This window comes from Populus euphratica, unplaced genomic scaffold (genome assembly GCF_000495115.2).
Source record: "Populus euphratica unplaced genomic scaffold, PopEup_1.0 scaffold320.1, whole genome shotgun sequence".
NCBI lineage: Eukaryota > Viridiplantae > Streptophyta > Magnoliopsida > Malpighiales > Salicaceae > Populus > Populus euphratica.
In genome coordinates, this window is record NW_011500208.1 from 103,453 (window position 1) to 130,683 (window position 27,231).

At 28.8% G+C, this 27,231-nt stretch overlaps 3 protein-coding genes across 4 annotated transcripts; 1 reads left to right on the forward strand and 2 right to left on the reverse strand.

Moving 5' to 3' along the window:
* Positions 1-970: 970 nt before the first annotated feature.
* LOC105112056 (universal stress protein A-like protein) lies at positions 971-2,850 on the forward strand. 2 transcript variants are annotated; one of them, XM_011007620.1, is made up of 4 exons: positions 971-1,373; positions 1,495-1,604; positions 1,739-1,860; positions 2,555-2,850. In XM_011007620.1, exons 1-4 carry the CDS (start codon positions 1,199-1,201, stop codon positions 2,634-2,636), a joined length of 489 nt encoding a protein of 162 aa, XP_011005922.1. In that variant the 5' UTR covers positions 971-1,198; the 3' UTR covers positions 2,637-2,850. The 2 variants fall into 2 exon arrangements, with proteins under 2 accessions (XP_011005922.1, XP_011005923.1); XM_011007621.1 differs by having other exon boundaries at positions 976-1,373; positions 1,742-1,860.
* Positions 2,851-9,545: 6,695 nt separating this feature from the next.
* LOC105112057 (glutamate decarboxylase 1-like) lies at positions 9,546-13,964 on the reverse strand. The gene is made up of 7 exons (XM_011007622.1): positions 13,809-13,964; positions 13,512-13,716; positions 11,125-11,325; positions 10,813-11,027; positions 10,481-10,734; positions 10,324-10,376; positions 9,546-10,247 (listed from the first exon to the last, which is right to left on the reverse strand). Exons 1-7 carry the CDS (start codon positions 13,892-13,894, stop codon positions 9,759-9,761), a joined length of 1,503 nt encoding a protein of 500 aa, XP_011005924.1. The 5' UTR covers positions 13,895-13,964; the 3' UTR covers positions 9,546-9,758.
* A 3,844-nt stretch (positions 13,965-17,808) lies between these two features.
* LOC105112058 (glutamate decarboxylase 1) lies at positions 17,809-24,236 on the reverse strand. The gene is made up of 7 exons (XM_011007623.1): positions 24,078-24,236; positions 23,743-23,947; positions 19,463-19,663; positions 19,134-19,348; positions 18,759-19,012; positions 18,613-18,665; positions 17,809-18,515 (listed from the first exon to the last, which is right to left on the reverse strand). The coding sequence occupies exons 1-7, from the start codon at positions 24,161-24,163 to the stop codon at positions 18,033-18,035; spliced, it is 1,497 nt and encodes a 498-aa protein (XP_011005925.1). The 5' UTR covers positions 24,164-24,236; the 3' UTR covers positions 17,809-18,032.
* Between the last annotated feature and the right edge of the window lie 2,995 nt (positions 24,237-27,231).

Here is a 27,231-nt window from a genome sequence, read left to right on the forward strand (position 1 = left end):
ATACCAAAATTTCATCTAATAATTAACATCTAATCAGTTTAATATTTAAAATAAATTAAAATAGATTTTTTTTACATAGATTTAAAGGTAACGCATCACATCATTTTTGGGGCGTGTAAAATTTTATTTATTTATTTATAAAAAATATCATTTTTTTCCATAATAAATTAATTATTTTCATAAAATCCACGTGGACAAGATAGATCCACATGATATACTGGCCCCATGTTGACAGTATACATGCAAACAAGCCCAGTAACAAGGGAGTTCACATGAAAATGATGTAACAGCCCAGTCATTATTATTATTATTATTTTATTTGGATTGATTTATACATATTTTAACTAATTTTATAAATTTTAAAAGTAATAATCATAGTTATCATACAAACAACTATAAAGCTCAAACTCCAAACCACATAAAAAGACACAATTATTATTTTAGTACTGAAGAGAAAATGTTATACATTTTCTCGTATTTTTTAATTTCTTTTTACTTATTTTATATCCCACTCTTTTTTCAACTACAAGTATACTATCCCCATTGTCTTTATATTTTATGTAATAACAGTGAATAATCATAATTCTTACTCGGTTGTGATAGTGTCATGTATTTATTTTTTCTTTCTCTTTTAATCTATTATTTATTTTCTCCTGATTTTATTTATGTTCATGATTTTGCAATGCTTACTCCATCTTTTTCACTCAATTTTCTCACCAAGATGAATGAAAACAATTTTAGAATATTAGAATAATCATATAAATGTATTTTTTAAAATTTTAAAAAAATCACTAAAATAAAAAAAGGTAAAAAATAAGTTACAACAACAGACCTGAACCTGGGTTACCATAAAAATTTATCGAATATGAATTTGCACAAAAAAAGTCAATATATTTAGGCATGTTAATAATTATGAAGAGGACAAACCTTCTGGAAGGAAACTGGCACTGTTAGCCATCTTTAATGATGCTAAATTCCCCCACTTTGTCCAAAATTTATTTTCTATGAGAAAAGTCTTGCCGAAATTTGATGATTTTTGTGCTGCTAGTTGCTTCAAGAACCTGCTCTCCTGCTCTATAAATAAATAATCCAAAGCCCAGAAGAATTTCAAGAAGCATAAACTGTGACATCCAATATTATTCAATAATTAACAAACACAGCAACTCCAAGAATATCTTTCTTGTAGAGCATTTTAGGGATGGAAAGGGCACGAACGGTTGGTATCGGCATGGATTACTCTTCTACAAGCAAAGCAGCCCTGCGTTGGGCGGCTGAGAATTTGATAGGTGAAGGTGACCGAATTATTCTGATCCAAGTCCAGCCTCCTAAAGCTGATCATACCAGGAAGCAGCTTTTTGAGGGCACTGGATCACGTATGTATTAATTTTCCCATTTCTTAATTACTGCCTGTTCTTGTCCTGAAAACTCAGGGCTAGCTGTTGCATGTATCCATGGATTTAATTTATAATCTGTTTTTTTTTTACGAGTTTTCAGCCTTAGTGCCACTCGCGGAATTCAGGGAGATCAATTTTTCAAAGCAATACGGGCTTACTTATGATCCTGAAGTTCTTGATATTCTGGATATAGTTTCAAGGACCAAGGGGGTATGTATGCATGCATGATCTTAGTTTTGATCTATAATTTTCTGTATAAAATTTTCTGTATAATCTGCTCTTTTATGGGTGCCAATATGATATATCTATTTATGTGTTTGGTGATTAATTGTGAGGTTAATTAGCAGGCTGAAGTGGTGGCGAAGGTCTACTGGGGAGATCCAAGGGAGAAGCTGATTGATGCTGTGGAAGATCTTAAGCTGGATTCTCTTGTTATGGGAAGCAGGGGCTTAGGTGCTATCAAAAGGTATTTTTCTTGTCAATCAAATCTGAGTGCCCTAATGTGAATTTCTTTTTTTTTTTTTCATTTTTCATTTCCGTTTATCTCCCATTTTTAAACTGTATTTATTTTAAAAACATCAAATCCCAAATAACAACATCAATGTTATTTTTGTTCAACTTGTTCATTTATATCATGGGTATATTCATGATGTTTTTTTGGTTTTTTTCCTATACAAAACAAAAATTATTAAACTTAGCATACAATGGGGGATGTAGGGCTCCAACCCCTGCAAGAAAATTTTTTCCAGCTGTAAAACAATTAAAATTTTAATTTTTTTAAAATAAATTTTTTAATTTGATCCTTTTTAATTTATTTTTTTTTACTATACCGAGAATGAATTATGAGTTGACATAAAAATTAATTTAAAATGATATGATTTTAAGGAAATATTTAAAAAATCAAACAATTGGTTGTAAGTTTTTTTAAATGTCAAATCAAGGCAACCAAATTAATTTTCCACTATATTTAATTTAAAATCTGGTTCCAATCAAATCCGAATCCGTTACTAATCGGGTGGTCAAGACATTAGTATTCTTTCAGATGCTGAAAAGTAAAGGTATTCGGAGATATTATTATTTTTTAATATATTTTTGTATTTTAAAAGTATTTAAAAAATAATAAATGTTTTTTCATACATATTCTACCATGCTGATGGCAGGGTGTTGCTTGGGAGTGTTAGCAACTACGTGGTGACAAATGCTCCATGTCCAGTCACTGTAGTTAAGGGGTCCAAACCTTAATGTCCTCAAGAATCTAGCTTGTGTGGCAACATGGGATTGCTGACAATATCACGAGGCTCAATGTCTGTACTCTCACGTGTAGAATACCGTATTTGTTTTTTTACTGTGACGTTGGTATTTGGTAAGAGTAGATGCAAGCTACGAGTGCTGGTGTGATAAAATTGTGACAATGATATCAATGATTTGCTTCGAATTTTAGCTTTTCTCTATTTTTATTTTCCGTAGATATATTATTTTTTTAATTATTGTATTTGAATTATTTTTTTAATGTCAATGTTCAAATATTTATATATACTTTAACTAATTCTTTAAAATTTTAAAATTAATGGTTATATAAATTTTTAGTAGCTTTAAAATTAATATTTTTTAAGGAATAAATTCAAGGTTTTACTAATTAAATTATATTTTTTAAAATTAAAACAACTAGTTTTTAATTAATTAAATTAAATTACTAATTAAAAAAAGGAATATATATATATATATATAAAGAGTGTCCTTTTGTTATTGGGCTAGGGCACATTGATAGCTCCACGTCCATATCCTGCTTGGATTTCTTCAATTATGTGAGGCGGCTAATGATATTCTCGTGTGGTCGTTTTAATTCGGAAAAATCTAAACACAAATCTCAATAGGGTGCCCAAACTATGTAATTTCTTATTTGGATCATCAAAGTATCATACATTTCTCAATTGGGTCCTTCCATCCAAGGGTATTAATAATATTCGACATTAGAACCTGATTAAGTAATCTCTGATACATTGAAAATGAAATTAACCAATTTTAAAAGGTTATTTGTTGGGGGATGAAAATGGAGTTACCCTCTTAATTCCCTTACTCTCTATATATAATCCCATTGTATAGTCATGACTGGGAGAGCTTCAGCCGAGTCCTATCATTCATGTATATTTGTTTCATACGCAATATGCATCTCTTTTCCCTTCTTCTTTTCTACTTCTACCTTTAAAAATATAAAAAAACTCAAGACTAAAAATAAACATTTAGGATAACACATGTCGCCATCTACATGAGTAGATAAATGGCTCATGTTCCCTTGGAGGTCCATCTAAATTTTTTTCTAGCATAAAAAAATGTTTAGATAATTGTAATGTTTTCAAATAAACAAGAAATATCTAAAACATGGATTATTAATTTAATTAATTTAATAATATAATTTTTTAAAAAAACCAATAATAAATATAACAAACACAAAAAAAAACAATAATTAACTAAAAAAATGATTTGCCAGTATTATACATGTAAATAAAAAAAAAATATTAGCAACTTAGTGTTACTCTATTATGAACATTACTTAATTACTTAGGAAAAGTTCATCGGAATAATTTTAATGTCATTATTAAACATTACACGATAACATTGAAAGAGATCGCATATACCATTAAAGTAACAAATTAAAAAATAAACTAAATAAAATATTATTAATTGAGTATCTCATGAAAATATTTAATCAATTAATTTAGTCTAGTTCAAAAATAAATTTTTTTAATAAAGATAAATTTAATAAAAAAACAACAAATAAAAAGATAATCTAAGTTATTTTTTAAAATTTTGAAAAATCATATAAAAAATTTAATCTCTAATTAAATAAATGAAATTAAAAAATCATGAGTTAAAAAAATAAAATAATTTAATATTGAAGTAAAAATAAATCTTATGCAAATCTTAAATTTAAGTTAATTTTTTAAATGTGCAACCTATGAAATTTTAGATTAAAATTTAATTAAAAAAATTAATTCTAAAAAAAATCAAATTGTTTGATTGAAGAGATATAATCAAATACATAAAATAAATCTACCATTGAAATAATTTTAAAATAATTTTATATTATTATTCCAAATATAAAATACAGATAAATTTATCGTTGCTATCTGTATCTTTTTTATTCCAAGAAATTAACCCAACAATACCTTATTCTTTATCTTTAGACGAGACTAATTACAAGATTTTTTAGTTAGAATTTTTTATTTTCCTTTTAAGCTTGCCATTTCATGTCCCCTGCATTGGAGCTACGAGTCTTAAAGAGATAGTGATTAGATAATAGTACTAGAAAATTGGCGGCCATATGGCGTGACTCTGATCATTTTTTTTTTAATATAAAAATAATATTAAAATGTTTGATATAATTTTTTAATTATATAAATATTAACTTAATATGGCATGAGTAATAATAAATTTAAAAATAATTTAGATAATTGATAAAAATATAATTTAATTTAAAAAATTTAAAATAATATATTTTTAAAGAAATATTGAAACGATAATATATTAAATCAAATTTGATAAAATTGGATTAACATGTCAAATATATTACCCAAATCATAAGATCCTATTAATCAAATAAAAAATAAAAAAATTATTAAACTTAATTTTTGATCAACTAAATAATAACTAATAAAATTAAAATAAAAAATAAGACAAATCAACCCGGATTAATCGACTAAGCATAGATCATGAGATTAGGATAATCCTATAGAAATTAAATCAAAATAAATTATGAAACTCAATTCATAAAATTAATTTAATGTCGAATGATAAAATTAAAAATCATTGCTAAAAAAAAAAACACAACAATCAACTCGAATCAACCAACCAAACAATAATGTCATGAGATTGAAATAACCTCATAAAAAATAAAAAAAAAATTATAAAGTATAATTCTCAATCAAACAAATATTGAATGATAAAATTAAAAAAATAAATTCAACTAAAAAAGAATAAAAAAACCTTCGGTCAACCGGCATAACCCGCAACCTAAATTATAAGATTGTGATAATATTATAAAAAGTATAATAATAATAATAATAATAATAATAAGGCTCAATTCTGAATCAATCTACTATTAAAAAATTAAAATAAAAAAAAATAAAAAAATCTGAGTTAACTCTGCTTAACTTACAAAATTTGAATCAAGAAACTGAAATAACTTCATAAAAAACAAATAAAAAAATTAAAAATTCAAATTCTCAATAAATCTAATGTTAAAAGATAAAATAAGATAACTGCTCAATTTAAAAAAAGGATAAAAAATATCCGAGTTAACATGACTAACCCATAAAACTCGAAAGTTGAGTTATAAAACCATGATAACTTCTTAAAACATAAATAAATAAAAAACTATAAAATCTAATTTCCTATCAACTCAATATTAAAAAATAAAATTAATAATAATGTCAAAAATAACTTGATTTAACACAGCGAATCCTCAAAACTTATAATATGAGTCGTGAGGTTAGAAAACTTTATAAAAAATAAATCAAAATAAAGTATGAAGTCTAATATACAATAAATTCAATATTAAATAATAAAATTAAAAAATATCCTCACAAATATAAGGACCAAAATAAAATAAAAAACTTGGTTTTTTTACCATTCGTCGCTACCATGAAAAATCAACCCCTTTTAATTCTTTTTTATTTCATAATAATAATAATAATAATAAAAAACAACAACTAATATTTTGTCCAATCTACAAAACTCACAATACACTAGGTACAAATAAACATGAAAATTAAGGTAAATGACTATTGTTTTTCATCATACAATATAAATATTTTTTATTTAAAAATATATTAAAATATATTTTTTAGATTTTTTTATTTTTAAGCTTAACACATTAAAATTATAAAAAATATTAAAAAAATCAATTCATTTTTTTCAGTCTAAAAACACTTTTAAATTGCACTCAAACACAAAAAAAAAATGAAAAAAAAAGGAAGAAAGAAAGATGCCTTAAAGCCTCTATCTTGAGTTTGTGCAAAGCAATTACCAGGTGATCAAGTCCCTATTAAACCCCAATACTTGCATGATTTCTTTCACTAAATATTTCAAGGCACTATCACTGTTCATGTTGTTCATAACTCTGAGCGATGCAGCTTGCTGTACAAAAAGAACACAGCTTTCCATCGCTAATGATCCGGATCCAGGCTCGGAACTCTTAGTTCATTGTAAGCCGTGAAATTATGATCCTGGCTTAAAATCCCCTGTACTCGGGGTACTGGTCATTTGATTTTATTTTTTAAAATTAATATGATATTTATATTAATTTATATATATCCCAACTAATCTTATACATAATAAAATTAATAGTTATATAAATTTTATCAATTCTAAAATTTAAATACCTCAAACTAATAATCTTTATATTCTAACTAATTTCATAAATTATAAAATTAATAATTATATAAATTTTTAATAACTTTAAAATTTAAAAACTCGAACTATCTTTAACTATCTTTAAGATCCAACTAATTTAGCTGGCTAATCATTTAATTTTTTTTTTTAAGATTAACGTGGGTGTGCGGGCCAGCTTGCACGCACCATGATTAATTCCACGAGCCTTGAAGTTAACGACCATATAAGCCTCTAGTGGCCATCATATGAGCAACCAAGGACTCAAACCTGAAACTATAGAAAAAACAAATCTTTTAATTTTATTTTTCTAATCATTTAATTTTTGTCCTAGTTGGTGGGGGAGATGCCTTGTATTTTTGCAACATGGTATGGAATGAACAAAGTAAACTGTTCGATATCTACACAAGAGAAAGGGATGGTGTCGGTTGGCTGCCCTGTCCTTCGAACTGGTCCGTGGAGGCGTAGTGATGGCAAAGTCAATTGTTTTCCATGGAAGCAAGGATAACTCCAATGAGTTCTCCCAGGTCAGAAATAGGATGGAGATTTAGAAAGGATCTTGAAGTCTGTATGCTAGGTCTCCTGTTTAATAAAAAAATAAATTACTTCTTTATTTATCACTTGCAACTATAGTTGTAAAATCCGGTCTGCATTAATTTTTAAATATATAATTTTTTTAAAAAAATAATGAACTAAGGGTTTTGTTTTGCTGATAGAGTTCGCTAAGATCTTTTTTTTTTTTAATTCAAACCGATCTAAATCTTGAATTAGCTAAATCTCGAGTTAACCTCCGCATCATGATTTTATAATTAAGGTTGAGACTTTAAAGATTATATATATATAGCATTATACTGTACATGTCAGTGTAATTGGCATAGCTTTCTCTATTTATATTATTGCTTGTTTCCAGTGGTTATGAAAAATATTTTTAATTTTATAAAAACATTTTATGCCACAATCAGTTGAATTTCAGCCAGCATTCATTTTCAATCCAATAAAAATAATTTTTATTTTTATTGGATTGAATATCGGAACCTAATTAAATAATGGCTGATACATTTAAAAATGAAATTAATTAATGTAAACGGTTATTTGTCAGGGATAAAATTGAAGATCGCCTCTGAATTTGTCTCTTAATAAATAATTTTTTTTTGGGTACGGGTGCTTGTTAAGTTTCATTTAATACTTTTAATCAATCACAATGCTTTCTTTTTTGTTTATAATTTATTATAAAATCATTTAATACTTTTAATCAATCACAATGTTTTCTTTTTTGTTTATAATAAGAATATTATCATAAAAAATAACACTTATTTAATGTCTTTAATACATCTAATTGGTTTTTTCTTAAATATCTGAGTTTTATTTTTAAAAAAATTAAAACAATAAATTAAGTTTAATAAAGCTCACATTTTTTGAATTCTAATATCATAAACTAATTTATGCCCCCCTTTTTTTATTCTAATATTAAAAGAACTAAAAAACTAAAGAAGATTAATGTTTAGCTACACACAAAACAAAACATTGTAGATTAAAATAATATAATAACTATTTTGCTTATCTCAACAAAAATAATTGAATTGTTTATTAGAGGTGATATATATTTTTTTAAGGTATATTAGTCACTACTGAATTGATTGCGATAGATCCTTTTTTCAACCTTTTTTGAAGCACTAAATTAATTTTAAAAGCAAAAAATATTTAACTGGATTCTAGGTTTTTTGTTAATTTTTTATTTTTTTATTAGTACAATAAAATAATTAAATTACCTTCAAAAGCAAAAAAAAATAATTGGTGTCCAAGGTTTTTTTATTTTGTATTTTCAACATATTTGTTTTTGTTATAATTAAGTTGAATTAGGAGAATTTGACAATTTATTTGTTTTTCTTTGTTAGATTAAGCATTTTTTAAGGATTTTTTAATTTAATTTAATTAATTGATTAAATATAAAAATAAAATATTCACTTTATGATATTTTTTGGTTTGTTTTTTAAGTCCTTGTTATTGTTGCTAATTAATTAAATATAAAAATAAAATATTCACTGATATTTTTTGGTTTGTTTTTTAAATCCTTGTTATTGTTATTGTTACTATATAGCCTTTCATAATGATACTAAAACCATCTTGATTTTTGATGAGCTTTTTCTAATAATATAGTGGTGTTAACAATGTAATAATGATGAGTTTTCAACAATATTTTTTTTCTCCCTTTTTACATATGATATTAGTAACTTATTTTTTATAATTAATTATTTTTAAATTTTTTCTTTTTTTATTTACTATCAATATTTTTTTAATTATATTATTAAATTACTCAAATTTATTAAACCCACTTATATCTCAATGACCCGAGTCTCAATTTTTTTTTTTAAATCTCCAGCATTACCTAAATATCCTTTTTTTTAGTTAAGAAAAACCTAACCTGGCCTACTTACATAATGCAAATCACTTATCAATTATTGTCTACCAATTTCATAATATTGTCCTTCTCCCATGAACTAATTTGATTACCTGTAATTAAGAGAAGGTTCACTAAAACATCTCTTAAGATTGAAATTTCAAGGGATTGGTTAATTATCTTTTGTGCTAGGCTTATGAAACAAGCTCAATTAGACATTAAAGATAATTTTCAGTAAGTTTTTTTCCTAATGATTTACTTTGAATTTGATTGTGAAATATGTATTGAATTTAATTTTGATAAATGAAAATTCACTCGAGAATACTACTAATTGTAAATAAAACCTTGAAAGCTTAAGAGGGATATATATTATTATCATATAATAAGTAGAATTTTAACAAATTCCAGGAATAGAAAATATTGCAACTTGAAAAATATTATTCGCGTTTTCAAATCAAAAGTATTAAAATAATGCTTTTGGTTTGCAACGCGAATGTAGTGACAACCACACCGGCATTTCCAAATGCGACTAGGGTTCATACTCTTTTGGGAGATAATTGAAGAAGTGAGAAAAATCTTTAGCAAACACCATTCATCTTCTTCTTTTCCATGACAAACTTCCTCCAAATTGTAGTTATCTCCCTCTGGGTCTCTAGAGCAGTTTTCTTCACAACCACAGCACCATGCTGTTCATTATCACCATCACCAGAAATCGAAATCCTAGCACAAACTTTGCATGGTACGGTCTCAAGCTCATGGATAACTTTCTGGATATCTTTGACAAGCCGTTCGGCTAGTGTTCGTGAGAAGTCTTCTCGTATAACGACGCGCAACACGGTAATATGTTGAGCATCAGGAGGCATGGTGTACGCAGGCACAATCCAACCAAACCGCCTTAGCATGTCGGATACCTCGAACTCATTGTGGGTGCTACTGTCCTTCAAAGAAAAGGCTACCAATGGTACTCCAATGTCTTTAGAGATAATGTCGAACCTGCCTGTCAGCTCCAATCCTTCTTTGAGCACGAGCATGTTGTCTCTACAATTCTCCATAACATTCTTGTATCCCTGATGCAAAAATGCTTAATAATTTTGGTGTCTCAAAACTAGCTAATTTCTCATGTTCATAGATGTTGAAACCTACCTCATAACCCAAACGAATCAGTTCATAGTACTGGGCAATGACTTGACTAGAACCTGCAACAACAGGAGGCAAGATTTAGCTTATCCATGTAAGATATAGGGTAAGCTAGGTAGGTAGAAAACTGTTAAGAGAAAGCTATTTTGAGCTTGGAAATAACCTTTAGAGAAGTTAAGGGTGAAAGTGGGCTGATCAGCTCCGAGATAATTGATATGGAAGATAAGCTCTTCAGGCAAGTCCTCTTTGCTCCTCCAAATGACCCAACCAATTCCAGCATAAACTAGTCCATATTTGTGTCCACTAACATTGATGCTCTTCACCAATGGCAACCGAAAATCCCATTCGAGATCAGGGTATAGGAAAGGTGCTATGAATCCTCCACTTGCTGCGTCCACATGGATTGGTGTATCCCATCTGCAAAAGAGTGAAATTCTTGTTGGATTTAGTGTAACGTACATGTAAGAATGTAATGTCGAGAGAGAGAGATCATACCCCGTTTCCTTGTTCTTCTTAGTTAATAGATCATTCAAGAGTTTGACATCTTCAAACTCTCCATTGAGAGTGGAGCCAAGGATAGCAGCAACACAGATTGTGTTCTCATCCACCATTTCCACAGCCTTTTCAGGGTCCATCACATAATAGCCTTCTCTTAGCTTCACTTCTTTCAACTCCACTTCAAAATACCTCGCAAATTTCTCCCAGCAAACCTTTCAGGCAAAAGGGTCAACAAATTCTAAGCTATTCTAGCAATGATCACATTTGACTTACTGAAAAAGAAGCATAGTACTAATCTAAAATTATTACCTGAACATTGGCCCCGGTGACGATGTTGGGTTGATCACAGGGCTTTCCCTCAGCTTTTCTCTTGTTCTGCCATTTTCTTTTGAATGCTAAACCTGCCAACATGATTGCCTCTGAGGATCCCACAGTTCCTACTCCAACTGCAGTCTCTGATTCTCCAAGTGGGGCATTGAAGAGATGTGCTATCATGTTAACACATCGATTCTGCTTGTATTGGAATTAGAAGATGAGCCCCACGAGCTTTAATATTAAATGTTCGTTATTTAAAAGATGATTGTAATTCAGATTTAAATTAATTATTTTTTGAGTTAATTGGGACTGATTTGGTTTCTCATTAATAAGACCATATGAAGAATAAGGCAAAATTATATGAGAAGCTTTATTGTTTTAAGAAGGGAATTATGTGGTTAAATTATTTTGATAATTTTGTAAATTGATTTTTTTGGAAAAAGACATTTGTCTCCGAAGTATCCCATTATTCTTGCTGGCTCCCCAAACCAAAAGCAATTCCCAATTAGATCCCTCTTCTATCAAACATCACCCAATTAAAATGGTCTCGTTTCTTAAGATTTAAAGGCAAAAAATTTAAGGGGAGGGTTTCTTGGGTAAGGTCTAATCGATTAGGGGATCCAATTGGGATTTTTTTTTTGTTTGGGGACATTGTTGAGAGTTGTATGATAGTTGGGGGATCAATGTGTTCTTTGCTCTAATTTTTTATTTGAATGTAATGATAATATTGTATATGAAATCTCCTTAAAATAATTAAATTATTTTTAACAATGATTTCTTAATAATTTTGGTGCATTTATCTATAATGTGATCTTTCTAGCTTCTTAATTGATTTTTTTTTGGTATTTTAAAAAATACTGATATTTCAAGAGAAATTATCATACAAGATTAAAGAGAGTTTGGGGTCCAAAATGTGCATCGGGATTCCATCACTTTTTACTAACTGCGAATATGATTTATTAATAAAAACAAATTCCAATATTATTACCAATTTCTGCTCTAAATTCTTTTAATATCAAAGTTAATAAATCTGTTCTTGCCCAGGGTTTGAGTCGCATGTTGAACATCCAAATTAACTTGACTACCCAGGTCAATTTAAAATAATGAGGTTTCATGAATTTTTTATTTAAAAAATTAAAATAATATTATTTTAATATTTTTTAAATTGAAACAAGTTTATAAGTAACTTGACAAGTCATTCAAATTATATTAAATAAATCTTACCCAACTCAAAGGTTGGTCGATGAATCATCACGTTCATTTATTACAGTAAGTTGAGTTTAATATTTTCATTAAAAAATTATTGATTTTGAGTTTTAAAAATATTTTAAAAAAATTAAAAAAAAATTATTTTTATTTTTTAGTATTTTTAGATTGTTTTCATACTAATATTTAAAAATATTTTTTTAAAAATAAAAAAATATTATTTCAATATAATTTTAAATAATAAATACTTTAAAAAATAAACAAAACATAAATATTAGGTGGTCCGTGTATCGAAGTCCTTGCAATACCTCATTATTTACCTTTGGACACACCGAAATGACAGAGCTTAAAGCTGAAATCTCGGATAAACAACACCTAGTCTTAAGAAAAAAGCACCAATCAAAACTAATGATGACCCAATCAAACCTCAATCTGCCTTCTTTCGGTTTTCCATTTTATCCTACTTTCCCTCCCGGCCACCAACAACTATGATAGGATTATATCAAATATAATATTAATTACACCAAATATATATATCTGTGTGTGTGTGTGTGATGGTATTTTATTTTTAGTTCTTTAGATTTAAATCCCATGGAACATCATATCATTCAATGAGTAAAAACCTGACATATTTATTACATTAAAATAGCATTTAATTATTATATCAGAAAAATAAAAAAACAATTAATTATTTAAAGAGAGAAAAACTTACTACAAAACTGTTTAAAAATCAGATCTATTAATTATTATATCAGAAAAATAAAAAAAAAAACAATTAATTATTTAAAAGAGAAAAACTTACTTCAAAACTGTTTAACAATCAGATCAATCTCTGTTTCTCTAGCCTAATATCTTTTTGTTTCTTCTTGTACATGTCACTTTTATCCCGAGACATTAACTAGACGTAATATAAAGTTTTTGATATAATTTTTTTTATTTAGTCAAAACCTTTGTATAACAATGATCTGAATAGTGCTGGCTAGGAAACTATCATGGCTGTCACACCTCCATGCATCACTTAATTCATGAGAAGATTACAGATCCAAAGAGCTGAAACAAGTTCTTGATCTAAATGAAATATCCATTTTAGAATTTATTCATGCATGGAAATATATAATTTATGAATGCAACACAAGAGTATGATCTGAAATACCAAGCAAATATAATTAACTCGCCTGTAATTCAGTGGTGACAGGATACTCATCCATGTCAACATAGTTCTTGTTAACAGAAGCCATGATGAGCTTGTCGCACTCAGGCTCCATCCATGTGGTCACAAAAGACGCCAGGTTCAGCCTAGGGTTTCCATCCAGCATGAGCTCATCGTTTATGATCTGGTAGGCTGCCTCTTTTGGGATCGAACTCTCTGGTATTCTGAACCTGAAAGAATGTTTATCACGGGGAAATTAAAAAAATGATTTGAAGATCTAAATCAGAAAAACAGATTCAGGAAGTGATGGGATATAGATCACCTTGGAAGCGAGGCTCGAACATATCGAGATGCGAAGGTCGAGTGGACGGAAACATCAGTGTCTAGTGCAGTCTTGGAGAGAGCCATGGTATGAAGAAAAGATCAGAGGTAGCTAGCTGAGAGACAGAAAACGAGAGAGGGATGATGCTTATATGGTGAAAACTTCGAGGCTTTGTATTAGCAGCTTTTCTTGCCATTTCTAACAGACATAGTCGTCATTTATGGCTACTCTTTCATTTCTTTTTTGTTTGGTTGGGGGAATTATGGAGCATAGTGTTTCTTTTCTTAATCTCTTAGCATTTTAGGTTTGGCCTCATTTATTTTAGATGACATTTCCCGTTGATTTCATTTATTTCCTGTTCTTTTTCTTTTTATTTTTTTATTCTCTGTTTTTTTTAAGCAGGTTTACATCTTGCTCCATTGCATTTGATTAATGTAAGATGACAGAAATAATAAATAAAAATATATTTGATTAAATAGATGAAAACAAAGACATAATTAATATAAATGTTTTAAAATAGTTTTGAAATGAATTTTAATATTATTAAAATATGAAGTACAATAAGACAATTCTCTGTTTTTAATTTTTCCGTTTCGAAATAAAAAATAATAGTTATTTCTGAACTAGTTTGTGTACTAATCCAAAATAAATCTCTTGTTCAAACGATCTTAAAAAGACCCTCTTCCTTGTGCTTTTAAAATAATTAATAAATCATGTACTAATTTCCAAATTTAAATACAAAAACTAAAGAAAAAATCATATATTTTTAATCGTCAAAACAATTGTTTCCTACCTCGCAATCAATTTAATTTACTGAATTAGTAGTTCTCACAAGTAATTAAAGAGAGGACATACAATTTCTTACAATTTCAAGCATGTACTATTGTGGAGGGTTTTTTTTTTATTATTTTAAGTTAATGGTAATCTACTCTTCTGATTTATTTCATAATTGTCCTCAAGAATATCTGAGTTATTACACATAATTAAATTAAAAGAAATTAAAGGAGTGCTGAAATTATTGTAGCGTGCTAAACACTGTTTATTTTATCATAAATCATTGTTAATTGTAATGTTGATTTTTTTATTTTTCATTTAATTATTAAACTTTTATTTTACGTAATTAAGTTTATTCGAACCCAAATTAATATTTCATTGCATATTTTTTTTTATTCGAATCCAAATTAACATCTAATTATTGTATTTTTTTTTGGGAGTGACAATTGAATTGAAAGATAAAAAATTAGAGTGAAAAAAAAGTAAAACAGGTGATGAATTTGAAATTTATTTGAAAAGTTTAATTTAATCCCTTATTTTTTTAGCTGTTATGTAAATCATCTCTTTAATTTTTGAAATTTTAATTTTAATATCAAACTTTATTTTCTTGATTTTCAATTCTTTTTTAGTGAGAGAAGAGTGAGGGGCTTGCTCAATTCTAGTGTAAAGAGAAAAAGTTATCGTTGACAATGATTCTAGCAAAAAAAAAGATCGATTTTCAATTCAAGTAGTTTTTTATGATGAGAAGAGTTCAAATTAAAAGTGTGTTTTTAGATGAAAAAAAACAAGAACCTTGTTTATCCACCCCTTAATCTAGAGAATTCTAGAAAATGCGTCATCTATTTTTTTTTCCCAAGCAAAATTAGGGTAAACTAACTTGAGAAAAAAGTTAATATTTCAAGCGCGAGTCTTTTCTTGATGGGTCAAACACTTGGCTTAGCTTACCAAACCCAACAATATTTGCTTTATTTTTTTTAAATACTACCTTTTTATATGTCTTTTTTTAAATAACACCCAATTACATGAGAGATATGAAGACGATTCCTTGACCCATCCAAAATTTAATTTGAATTTATAGTTGGAGGTTGGATTGTCCAGTAGACCCGAAAAAAAATCAGGTTTACAATATCTCAAATGCTATGTACGACCAAAGACATGCAGACAAGTCATGATATATTGACTGTTAGTTCCTTATAATTGGGTTTGAGCTCTCAATCTTTGGTTGTCCAGACGATTATATGAGAACAAGTTGAAGCTCGGACGACTTGACGAAGTGCTGAGATGACCCAACTTAATTAAATCTGAGATGACTGAACTTAAACGATTGTACAAGGAGCTATTGCCGAGCATTGATTGTACATGTGGTCTACCTCATTACCCACTTGGTCCTGATGAAGATTCATCTCCTCCTTTTTTCGGTTTCTATCTATTACATAAACTGTATTCAATAATATTTTTTAAATTAATAATAAAAATTAGTTATTTTATTTTATTTTAATTTTTTTTATGTTTTTTTTTAACTTTTTTAAATATTAAATATAATACTAACGAAATTACCAATGGATTTTTAATCACAAATAGAATGACTAACAGAATAAATCCTTTAGAAAGTTCGAGAGAGTTGACAAAAACTATCTTTTTTAGTGAGAGAAGAGTGAGGGGCCTACTCAATTCTAGTATAAAGAGAAAAAGTTATCGTTGATAATAATTCTAACAAAAAAAAAGATTGATTTTCATGTCAAGTAGTTTTTTATGATGAGAAGAGTTCAAATTAAAAGTGTGTTTTTGAATGAAAAAAAACAAGAACCTTGTTTATCCACCCCTTAATCTAGAGAATTCTAGAAAATGCGCCATCTATTTTTTTTTCCCCAGCAAAATTAGGGTAGACTAACTTAAGAAAAAAGTTAATATTTCACGCGCGAGTCTTTTCTTGATGGGTCAAACACTTGGCTTAGCTTACTAAGCCCAACAATATTTGCTTTATTTTTTTTAAATACTACCTTTTTTATATGTCTTTTTTGAAATAACACCCAATTACATGAGAAATATAAGGATGATTCCTTGACCCATCCAAAATTTAATTTGAATTTATAGTTGGAGGTTGGATTGTCCAGTAGACCCGAAAAAAATCAGGTTTACAATATCTCAAATGCTATGTACGACCAAAGACATGCAGACAAGTCATGATATATTGACTGTTAGTTCCTTATAATTGGGTTTGAGCTCTCAATCTTTGGTTGTCCAGACGATTATATGAGAACAAGTTGAAGCTCGGACGACTTGACGAAATGCTGAGATGACCCAACTTAATTAAATCCGAGATGACTGAACTTAAATGATTGTACAAGGAGCTATTGCCAAGCATTGATTGTACATGTGGTCTATCTCATTACCCACTTGGTCTTGATGAAGATTCATCTCTTTTTTTTTCCGGTTTCTATCTATTACATAAATTGTATTCAATAATATTTTTTAAATTAATAATAAAAATTAGTTATTTTATTTTATTTTAATTTCTTTTATGTTTTTTTTAAACTTTTTTAAATATTAATTATAATACTAACGAAATTACCAATGAATTTTTAATCACAAATAGAATGATTAACAGAATAAATCCTTTAGAAAGTTTGAGAGAGTTGACAAAAACTATATGACTTTACTGTTAATAATTACAAATAAAATTATCAACAGATTAATTCTCTTATGAAGTTCCAGAGAGTTCAAAAACATTACAAGACTTGTCATCAACAATATATGAATCTCCGACGAGTGAATTTTGTCAATAATATGCATTTTATCATTGATGAATTATCAATAGTTTATTTTTTCAATAATATGTCATAATTCTTGATGAAATTATTGACGGAATAATACTGGTAAATTATTTTTGGTTAGCTTTGTTTTTTATCTGTAAAACCATTGAAGATTATATTATTAATAAAATGATTGATATATTATAAATCACATAAAATATATTTTTCAAATGACTAGTTAATAACACCATTCATGATTTCATTGGTATATATTTTTCATGATAGAATATAAATTTAAATATCAAAAAAATATAACATTGGTGTATGCAATAGTTTAATAATGGCTCAAATAAGTCAAAGAAATCAAGTTTTATAAGTTCTAGTATTTGATATGGGATTTAATTAATCCATCCTCTTCTGTTTCCAATATGATATTTAAGAGACTTTTTTTTAATTATGGAAGAAAACTTAACAAAAATCCGAAGTCCTCGTAATCCTTGCTTGATTAAGTACTTCAAGCATAAATCCATTCCTGGGTTTCAAAAACACACACAATCAAGTAGTTGTATATCAAATAACGATGACACCAGTAAAAAAAAAAACAATTTGATTGATTAGCAAAACTAGCCCAACATCATAAATAATAAAGTTGCGAAAGGGAAAATCACTCCAGCTCAATCCCCCATCCTATCATTCTCTAGCAAACACCATTCATCTTCTTCCTTTGAATGACAAGCTTCCTCCAAGCTGCAATAATCTCTCTTGTTTCGTTCTGGACGTCCTTCTTCTCTTTATCGGCCACGGCATCCTTCTCTTCATTAGCCAACACAATCTTGGCACTAATCCTGGATGGCAATGTCTCAAGCTCATGAAGAACCTTGCCAATGTCAATGACAAGACGCTCAGCGAGTGTCCGAGAAAAATCTTCTCGAATTACGACGCGCAACACAGTAACATGTTGAGCATCAGGAGGCATGGTGTAGGCAGGCACAATCCAACCAAAACGCCTTAACATGTCGGACACCTCAAATTCGTTGTGCAAGCTATTGTCCTTCAAAGAAAAGGCCACCAGTGGCACCCCAATGTCTTTCGAAACAATGTTGAACTTGCCTGTCTTCTCTAGACCTTGTTTAAGCACCAGCATGTTGTCTCTACAATTTTCCATAACATTTTTGTATCCCTGATGAATAAGATGTGTTTCTGATGTTAATTGTGATTTTCTTATGCAAAGTACGTGTAATACGATTGATCATGTTAACATGTGTTAAGAGACTCACCTCGTAACCCAACCGAATGAGTTGGTAATATTGAGCAATAACTTGACTAGATCCTGCAAAAGAAAATGAGGGTAAACTGAGTATAGATTTTGGTCGTGAATAACTGAAGGAAAACGTTATGAATCATGGATGTTTTGTCAAGTTACCTTTGGAGAAGTTAAGGGTGAAGGTTGGTTGATCAGCTCCAAGATAATTGATATGGAAGATGAGTTCTTCAGGCAAGTCCTCCTTGTTCCTCCAAATGACCCATCCGATACCAGCGTAGACTAGTCCATATTTGTGCCCACTGACATTGATACTCTTCACCAATGGCAACCGGAAATCCCACTCGAGCTCCGGGTATATAAAAGGTGCAATGAAGCCACCGCTGGCCGCATCGACATGGATCGGAGTATCCCAACTACAGAAGAAAAACTCAGGATTAAACAGAAAGTGGATTTAAAGCATAATCCCCCCTCCCTCTAAGATGAGCAAACTTGATTTTGTTAATAAAGTATATAAAAAACAAACAGATTAACTACCCTGTTGATTTGTTCTTCTCCACCAGAAGATCATTCAAGAGCTTGACATCTTCAAATTCTCCATTGAGAGTGGAACCAAGAATAGCTGCAACACAGATTGTGTTCTCATCCACCATTTGCACTGCTTTCTCAGGATCCATCACATAATAGCCATCACTAAGCTTCACCTCCTTCAACTCCACCTCAAAGTACCTTGCAAATTTCTCCCAACATACCTTCAAGAATGAATAAACATCACATTATTTAGTATGATTTCTTGCACATTATGGTTAGTACCTTGTACCTTGAGCAATTGTTATCAATATATATATTCATATTAATCACAATACCTGAACATTGGCTCCAGTGACAATGTTGGGCTTATCGTAAGGCTTTCCCTCAGCTTTTCTCTTGTTTTGCCACTTCCTCTTGAATGCCAAACCAGCCAACATTATAGCCTCAGAAGATCCAACAGTTCCTACTCCTACCGCTGTCTCTGAGTCTCCAAGTGGAGCATTGAAGAGATGGGCTATCATGTTAACGCATCGATTCTGCACGCAGAATAAACAATCATCATATAGTTCAGCTCCTTCGCAAAAAAAAAAAAAAGGTCTTGAAAATTAATCAAAAGACTAACAAATGCAATAATCAATATTTTTTATTTGTGGTTGAGTGGTTACTTGATATTTAAGAATATCATAATTAACTATATATATAAGAAGAAGAGTATCATAATTAATTAGTCTAGCTATGATAAACACTAAAACTTGTCATGTAATTAACTTTTCTTAACAATTAAATATCAGAAATCAATTACTGATTTTTCTTTAATTTATAAGACAGATAGCAATATTTCGATTGAAAGTTGAAACAGATTCTTCATTATTTTCATTTTCTAGCTTTATATCTTCCCTGATTATAAAATCTAAATCGGTGTGGCAAGTCAATCTTAGATATAACTAGTTCAAAACTTAAATTGCTTTGAGTAAAAAAAATCAAAATAACAACTCAATTAATTGATGATAAAACTAGGTTAAAATCAAGCCATTAATTAGTTTTTTTTTTTAAAAAGAATTGTTGATAAAAGCAACACCATTTTAATCTTTAATTTTTTAATCTTTTTACAGTGAATACAGGTTAAACCTGGTGACCACAATCGAAGTCTTATTGCAGACATGACAAATACCCTGTTCTTCGTTGAAGCTCAATTGTGTACAGATCTGTCATATCTGTATTCGTCTTTGTCATTTGAATTAAAAAGAGAGAGAGAGAGAGAGAGAGAGAGAGAGAGTAAAAGACAAAAGTAGATCAATGTTTTTTTGACATGGCTCAAAGAAGAATAGATGTCCTCTCCTAAAATCGAAGAGCCATTATGATTCATCACACTTGTGCCATTCATTCATCACTGGCTCAATGGGCCCAGCAATGTAGTCGTCTTCTTCCTAACTCACCGACTAGTGGATGTGATGATAGAAGGTGAAAAAGTCCTCAAAATCATGAATTCTCTAGGCTGTCGGTGTGTGTGTGTCTTGCTACTATTGGGAGAATCAAAATAATCATAATTTCTAAGGTTAATCTCAATTAATTCTTTGCTGATAAAACAGAAAATTTCTTTTGAAAATAAATAAAAAGAAAGAAAATTTCTTTGAGAGGAAGCATAAAGAGAGTTAAAAAATATATATTTCCATGCTAAAATTAACTAATAAAACCCACTTCATTGTACAAGTATTAAGTAAAATTAACATATTTGTTTTTTGTCTTAAATATGTTTAGGTCATAGCTTTTTAGATTAGTATATAGAAAGTCAATCCCTATTTCCTAATATCTCATAACAGGCAGTTGGATCGTGACCTTTTGTCTTGGGGCATGCTGTAAAAGTCAACATCTAATTGAGAGAACGTTACATCATTGGACAGCTCGGATCATCATCTAAACAGCCAATAGTTCAGTAAATAATTTTGGACCTGCAACTACAAATTAATGGCTTCAAAACCGGCGAGAATCAAGACTAAATTTATTCAGTTCGATCGCACTATCTAATCCAACTTCAATTCAATTGAGTGCACTCATATTCCACTTTTCCATCTTGTTAGCTGGCTGCTTTCGGAAAGTTTAATTCGTGTAGAAGTGTTCTAGATTTCAACCTTGTATATTATTTTATATTTTATTTTTATTAAATAAAATAAAATAAAAATAATAAAATTTATATTTATATTTACTTGATTCATAAGAATCTAATACTATATTAAATAACATCTTCAATCTAAAAATTTAAACAATTGTATAAAATTTTAAGATTACTCTTTATCTAGTTAAATATATTAATCTAAATTAATTAAAGATTTAAAAAAAAAACTTAAAATAATACTGTTTGAAAAATTATCAATAAATTACCAATTTTTTTTTATTTATTTATGTGGGGTGTCTGGGCCAACTTGGGCGCACCACGACTAATCCTCACGGCCTACTGAATATCCTGCAAACCCAGTAGGTATGTAAGGCACCGCGGGGATGATAGGCGTGTACACTAGAGCTTGAACCCAGATGTAGTAGAAAGAGACAAGCCCCTTTCACCGCTAATCCTAACTTGCATAAATTACCAATCTTAATCTGTAAGAATTAAAAGTTATGCAGAGTCCTTGTCTTCTTAGTCTCAACATGCAAGTTTTTATGTCATTGTACCTGTGGATGAATAATGGTGACCATTCTATCGTTTTAAATTATTATTTTTATCATGAAATGATCAACATAATGTATTTTATAATGTCAATTCTAAACATTAGAATATGCCATTAAAAGTTAATATCTTCTGTGAGATTGATTAAAAGGGTCGACAACCTAGTTTATTCTGATTGTTTAATATTTATTCTTAACTTGTTAAACTAGGGGATGCATGGAGACCCACCACAAGCTTACTAGCTAAGAGAAGCATCTGGAATAAAGGAGAGCTGCAACCATACCTGCATCGACAACCTTGATGAACTCTTTTAATACATTATCCTGCCTGCATAGTTTAATATTCGAATTCGAATTTTCTTTTTTCTCTTTTTATAGATGAAAACGTTAATGTCAACTGAATTCAGATTTATTAAACTGTTGTGATCCTACTTTCATATGTTTCCAATCTTCATATATTTAAATTTAATATTTTAAAAGATTAAATGATTGTTTGAAAGTATAGTTATAATTATTTTTTAAAAAATTGTTTTATTTAAATAAATTTATTTTTTTAAAAAAATTATTTCTAAAATCCATGCATCAATCCACAATATATATAAAAAATTAATTTTTTTATAAAAAATTAAATCTTTTGTAAACACAATTTGCACCGGTGCATTAGAGCATTTCCAATTCAAAATGTTATTTTAAAAAGCTAAATTGATAAAATAATATTTTGAATAGTGTAAATATAATTTATTTTACTATATTTATTCCAATGAAAAAAAAACTATTTAAAAAATCATTTATATTAGAGTAAAAAAAACAAGTATTTTATTATTTCTTAGTATGTTTAATGTTATTTTTTTCTACATATCTATATTTAATTGATATACTTTTTTAGTGGTTTTATTTTGATGATTTTGATTCTTTAAAAGAATATATAAAAATAACATTTGTGGAAGAAAAAAAGTATTTTAACATTTTATTTAGGTTATTTTTAGAAGTATACAAAACAAATAAAAAAATTTAAAATATTAATTTTTTATTTTTAACTTTACCTCCTCCATTAGAGATGCTATTGCTGTCTAAAACGTTAATGGCAAGATTAAAAATTAAAATTCAAGTTCTCTTTCCTTACTCTCCTAGCTATGCTTTTTCACACATAAATTTAGCAGTGTGTTAATATGAACAGTTGAAAGCAACTTTATTGTCGGCGTCACATGGACAGTGAAGCTGTTTAGGAATTGTTTTTCTATAGTTATTTGAGCCCCCCTCTAGTTTAACACCTACCGTTCATTTAGCGGTTCGAATATATTTTTAAAAAATTTTAATTTATTTTAATTTAATTTATTTTTTATATTTTTAATCATGTTAATGTATTAATATAAAAAAATAAATAAAAAATATATTATTTTTTTAAATATTTTCAAAGAAAAAAATACCTTAAAAAACCAACCTCTATTCTATTTTTAAACTTGCTTTGAAAATATATTTAAACTTACTCTAATTAAAAAAATATATATACTAAAAATAATGATTAATTGTTGATACATATTGTTGTATTCTTAAGAGATGCAGGCTTCCTTTGTTTATGAAAAAGAAAAAATATTTCAGTTATTTTTTTAATACTTGAATATATTATAAGAAAATAAGTTGAAAATCATTTGATATTATAAAAAGAAGCCAGAAAAACATAATAATTTCTTTTTGTCAGTCGGCCAAGGGCTTGTCGTTGTACAATAATTAGACCATCTTGTCCATAACTACAACATTATAAGTCAAGATTAAATTATTTTAGAATATAATCTTTATTAAAATCCAATACTTTAATGCATTTTATAGCTTAACCAGGTAAATGTAATGATCTGTCTAAATTTATTTAGTTTTGAAGACTTGTATCTCTGTGTAGGAGAAGAAAATAAATAAATAAAATAGCAGCAACATATGGTATGTGAATGTGGTGGCTTGCCTGAAGCTCAGTGGTGACAGGGTATTCATCCATGTCAACATAGTTTTTGTTGATAGAAGCCATGATAAGCTTGTCACATTCAGGCTCCATCCATGTCGTCACAAACGATGCTAGGTTCAGCCTAGGGTTTCCATCCAGCATGAGCTCATCGTTTATGATCTGAAAGGCTGCCTCCTTCGGGATCGAGTTCTCTGGCATCTTGAACCTAATCAACGGAAAATTAAATACAGGAACACCATTTATTCATCATGTGCGTGTACAGGTGGATTCAAAGGCGATATATCATAAAAAAATGGAGAAGAACATGATCAAGATGATCAGAGTAGTAATTATACCTGGGAAGTGAAGCTCGAACATATCTAGAGGCAAAAGTTGAGTGAATGGAGACATCAGATTCTGAAGCTGTCTTGGAGAGAACCATGGTGATCACAGAGAAGTGTGAAGTGTTGCTGAGACGGGAAAGAGTCAAGAGTGAAATTGCGCGAGGAAGGTGAGTCGAATGGGCAGGTTAATTATATAGAGAAAGGAAAGGATAGAATGGTCATGGGTCAGTCCAAATCAATATTACTGGAGTAGCTAGCCAAATGTTTTTTCAGTAAAATATAGCTAAATATTATAAATGATTTTTTTTATAGAGAAAGGAAAGGATAGAATGGTCATTCGTCAGTCCAAATAAATATTACTGGAGTAGTTAGCCAAATGTTTTTTCAGTAAAATATATCTAAATATTATAAATGATTTTTTTATAAAAAAATTAATAATTCAGATTATATTTATGACCAATTAAATAATTTTATTTTATTTGAATTATATGAGAAAAAAAGAGGTAACAATAGCAAAATAGAAATTATATATTTAAAAATAACAAGTCAAAAGAATTATAGAAACAAAATGAAAAAAAATACATTATCAACTTGGATTGAAGGATAAAATAAAATAAAAATAAAATTTCTATAAAATAATTAAAAAAATAAAAAATTATTAGAATGAGAATCAAAATGAAAACATTAATATATGATAAAAAATCGAACATATATAATTTTTTTAATATTTTGTATATATTAAAAATATAAATTTAAAAACATATATGTATATCTAAATAATAAATCATTAATCACTGTATCAATAAATGAAAAAAATTATGAACACTAAATAAAAATAAAAACATATTTAGAAAAATATAATTAAAAATAATTGCTATTTAAAAATGATAAATAAGCTAAAAACATCATAGAGAATGAATATTAATTAAAAAACCAGTTTTAAAATATTCATATAAAAAAATATTAATAAAAAATTAAAATTAAAAAAATAAAATAAAATATTATTAAATTTGATAAGTCAAGTACTTGGTCTATCAAGAAAGATCTTACACATAGTTTTTTAATTATTAGTTTTTAAGTTAATAGGATAAAAGAGTTAATATAATTATTTAATTTATACTATAACATAATTAGAATTGGTAAAAAAAAAAACCAAAAACAATGGTGAACTAAATAATTTTGCATGCAGTCCTTTTCTTTTGCTAAAAAAGAAAGAGTTGATCATGCATTGGGTGCTTCATTCCAAGCTAGCTCCCCAGGCCACCTGGGCCTTAATTTGTCTAATACAATTGGCTCTTTTTCTTTGTTTTTAAATTCATTTACTTTATGCAATTAATGACTCTCTTTTTTGCATATATCAAGATTTGATGGCATAACGGAAAAGAAAAGCCCCACATAATTAAGGCCATCAAGTCTTTTCGAGAACACGGTTAAATTTGTGTTTTTAAAAAATTTAATTTTTTTTATTTTTATAAAATTTAATATAATTTGTATATTTTAAATCATTTTAATATACTAATATGAAAAATAATTTTAAAAAAATAAAAAAATATTATTAATATATATTTTAGTGTAAAAAAATATTTAAAAACCAAGTACTGTAACACTGCAAAACATACTAGGACATATTGCGTTTGGGTAGAGGGAAATCTGAAGTCAAAACGACCATGTGCCCTTTGTCGTTTATACCATTGTCCTTCCATTTCAGAGAATCCAGAGTGCTTGTTGGCCTTTTGAAAGCAAACATTTTTATTTTTTTGTGGAGGGTGTCGACGCGGAAAAAACGCTTCGGCACGACTGATCGTTCATTGATTTTTGCGTTGTTATTGCGTGCAAATTGTTCCCTCGTGCGTGCACCCGAGTTAACAAGAGCAGTGTTATTCAATATTTTTTATTTTAAAATATATTAAAATAATATTTTTTATTTTTTTAAAATTATTTTTGATGTATTTAAATAATTTAAAAATATTAATTTAACATAAATAAAAAAATAAAAAAATTAAATCCTTTTAAAAACATGTTATAAATGCAATGTGAACGCACCATGGATGCCTCTGCCTCGAGGGAACATTCGCCATGGGCCCTCGGCAATTAATTGCCCTCTCTTTTCTCTTGTTCATAGATTCCCCTTCCATCACTGCAACTAATTTTCAGAGAGGCGTGGCTGCTTCAATTCGATCTTCCACTTCCTGTGAGCTCAATTTGAATTAAATCTTTACTTTGATAAGAGATTTCTAAAATATTGGGGCTTACAGGCGATAAATAGTATTTAACATAGCTTACAACGTCAAGCTAGAAATCCAAAGAATTTCACCCCCTCTGTGCTTCATGAATTACTACCTTTTTCTTCCCTGGAGCAAACATCAAGAAGCTGAAAGAAGAAAGGGGTATGGAGGAGGAATATTAATGGATTTCCATGAGTCGGGAACATGTATGAATCTTTCATTCTTTATCCCAACTTGATTGGGTTTCGGGTAACTATCGGGTACTCATATTCCAGATTTAAATACTATAATTTGCAACTACCATCGATATATATATATATAGTTTTGTTGTCGAAGTCCAAGATTATTTATTTATTTTAAGTTGGTTCCAGTCAAATAAACTAGTATCTATATCAAATTTGAAACCTGATTTTTTACTTCCAAGTTTCGCCGGAATCTGATGAAGTGAGTTGCTTCAGGTAAGTCTTCATCGACATGAAATTGCCATCTCAACCACGCGGTTTCTTAATTATTATTATCTTTAAATTACTGCTGTGGCATAATTGAAAGCAATTATGCATTCGGCTTGAGCACGTTTTGTGCATCCAAATGAAGGAAAGCTCCACCGCATATAAAAATGGGGGACACGTCCAAGCCGCAGAAAGCCAGAAAAAGGACTGGTTAATCTGGAGACGTACATGCTGGGATGTGAAAGGAATTGCTAGTGCTTAGAAAAACGACATCCAAACGTGTTTTCTCTCTCCAAAATGAAGATGGTGCCTGTGCCAAATGGAACAGCCCAGGTTTCGTCATCCTATAATTGTGTACCGATGAACAATCATGATGGCCAGGTGGGCCGATGGTGATAGATGATAACTTTGAAATATAAAGGAGTGGTCTTTGAAGTTTTGGATGTTCTTAGCTACTGTTCTTGATGATATTTCAGAGAGAGAGAGAGGGCA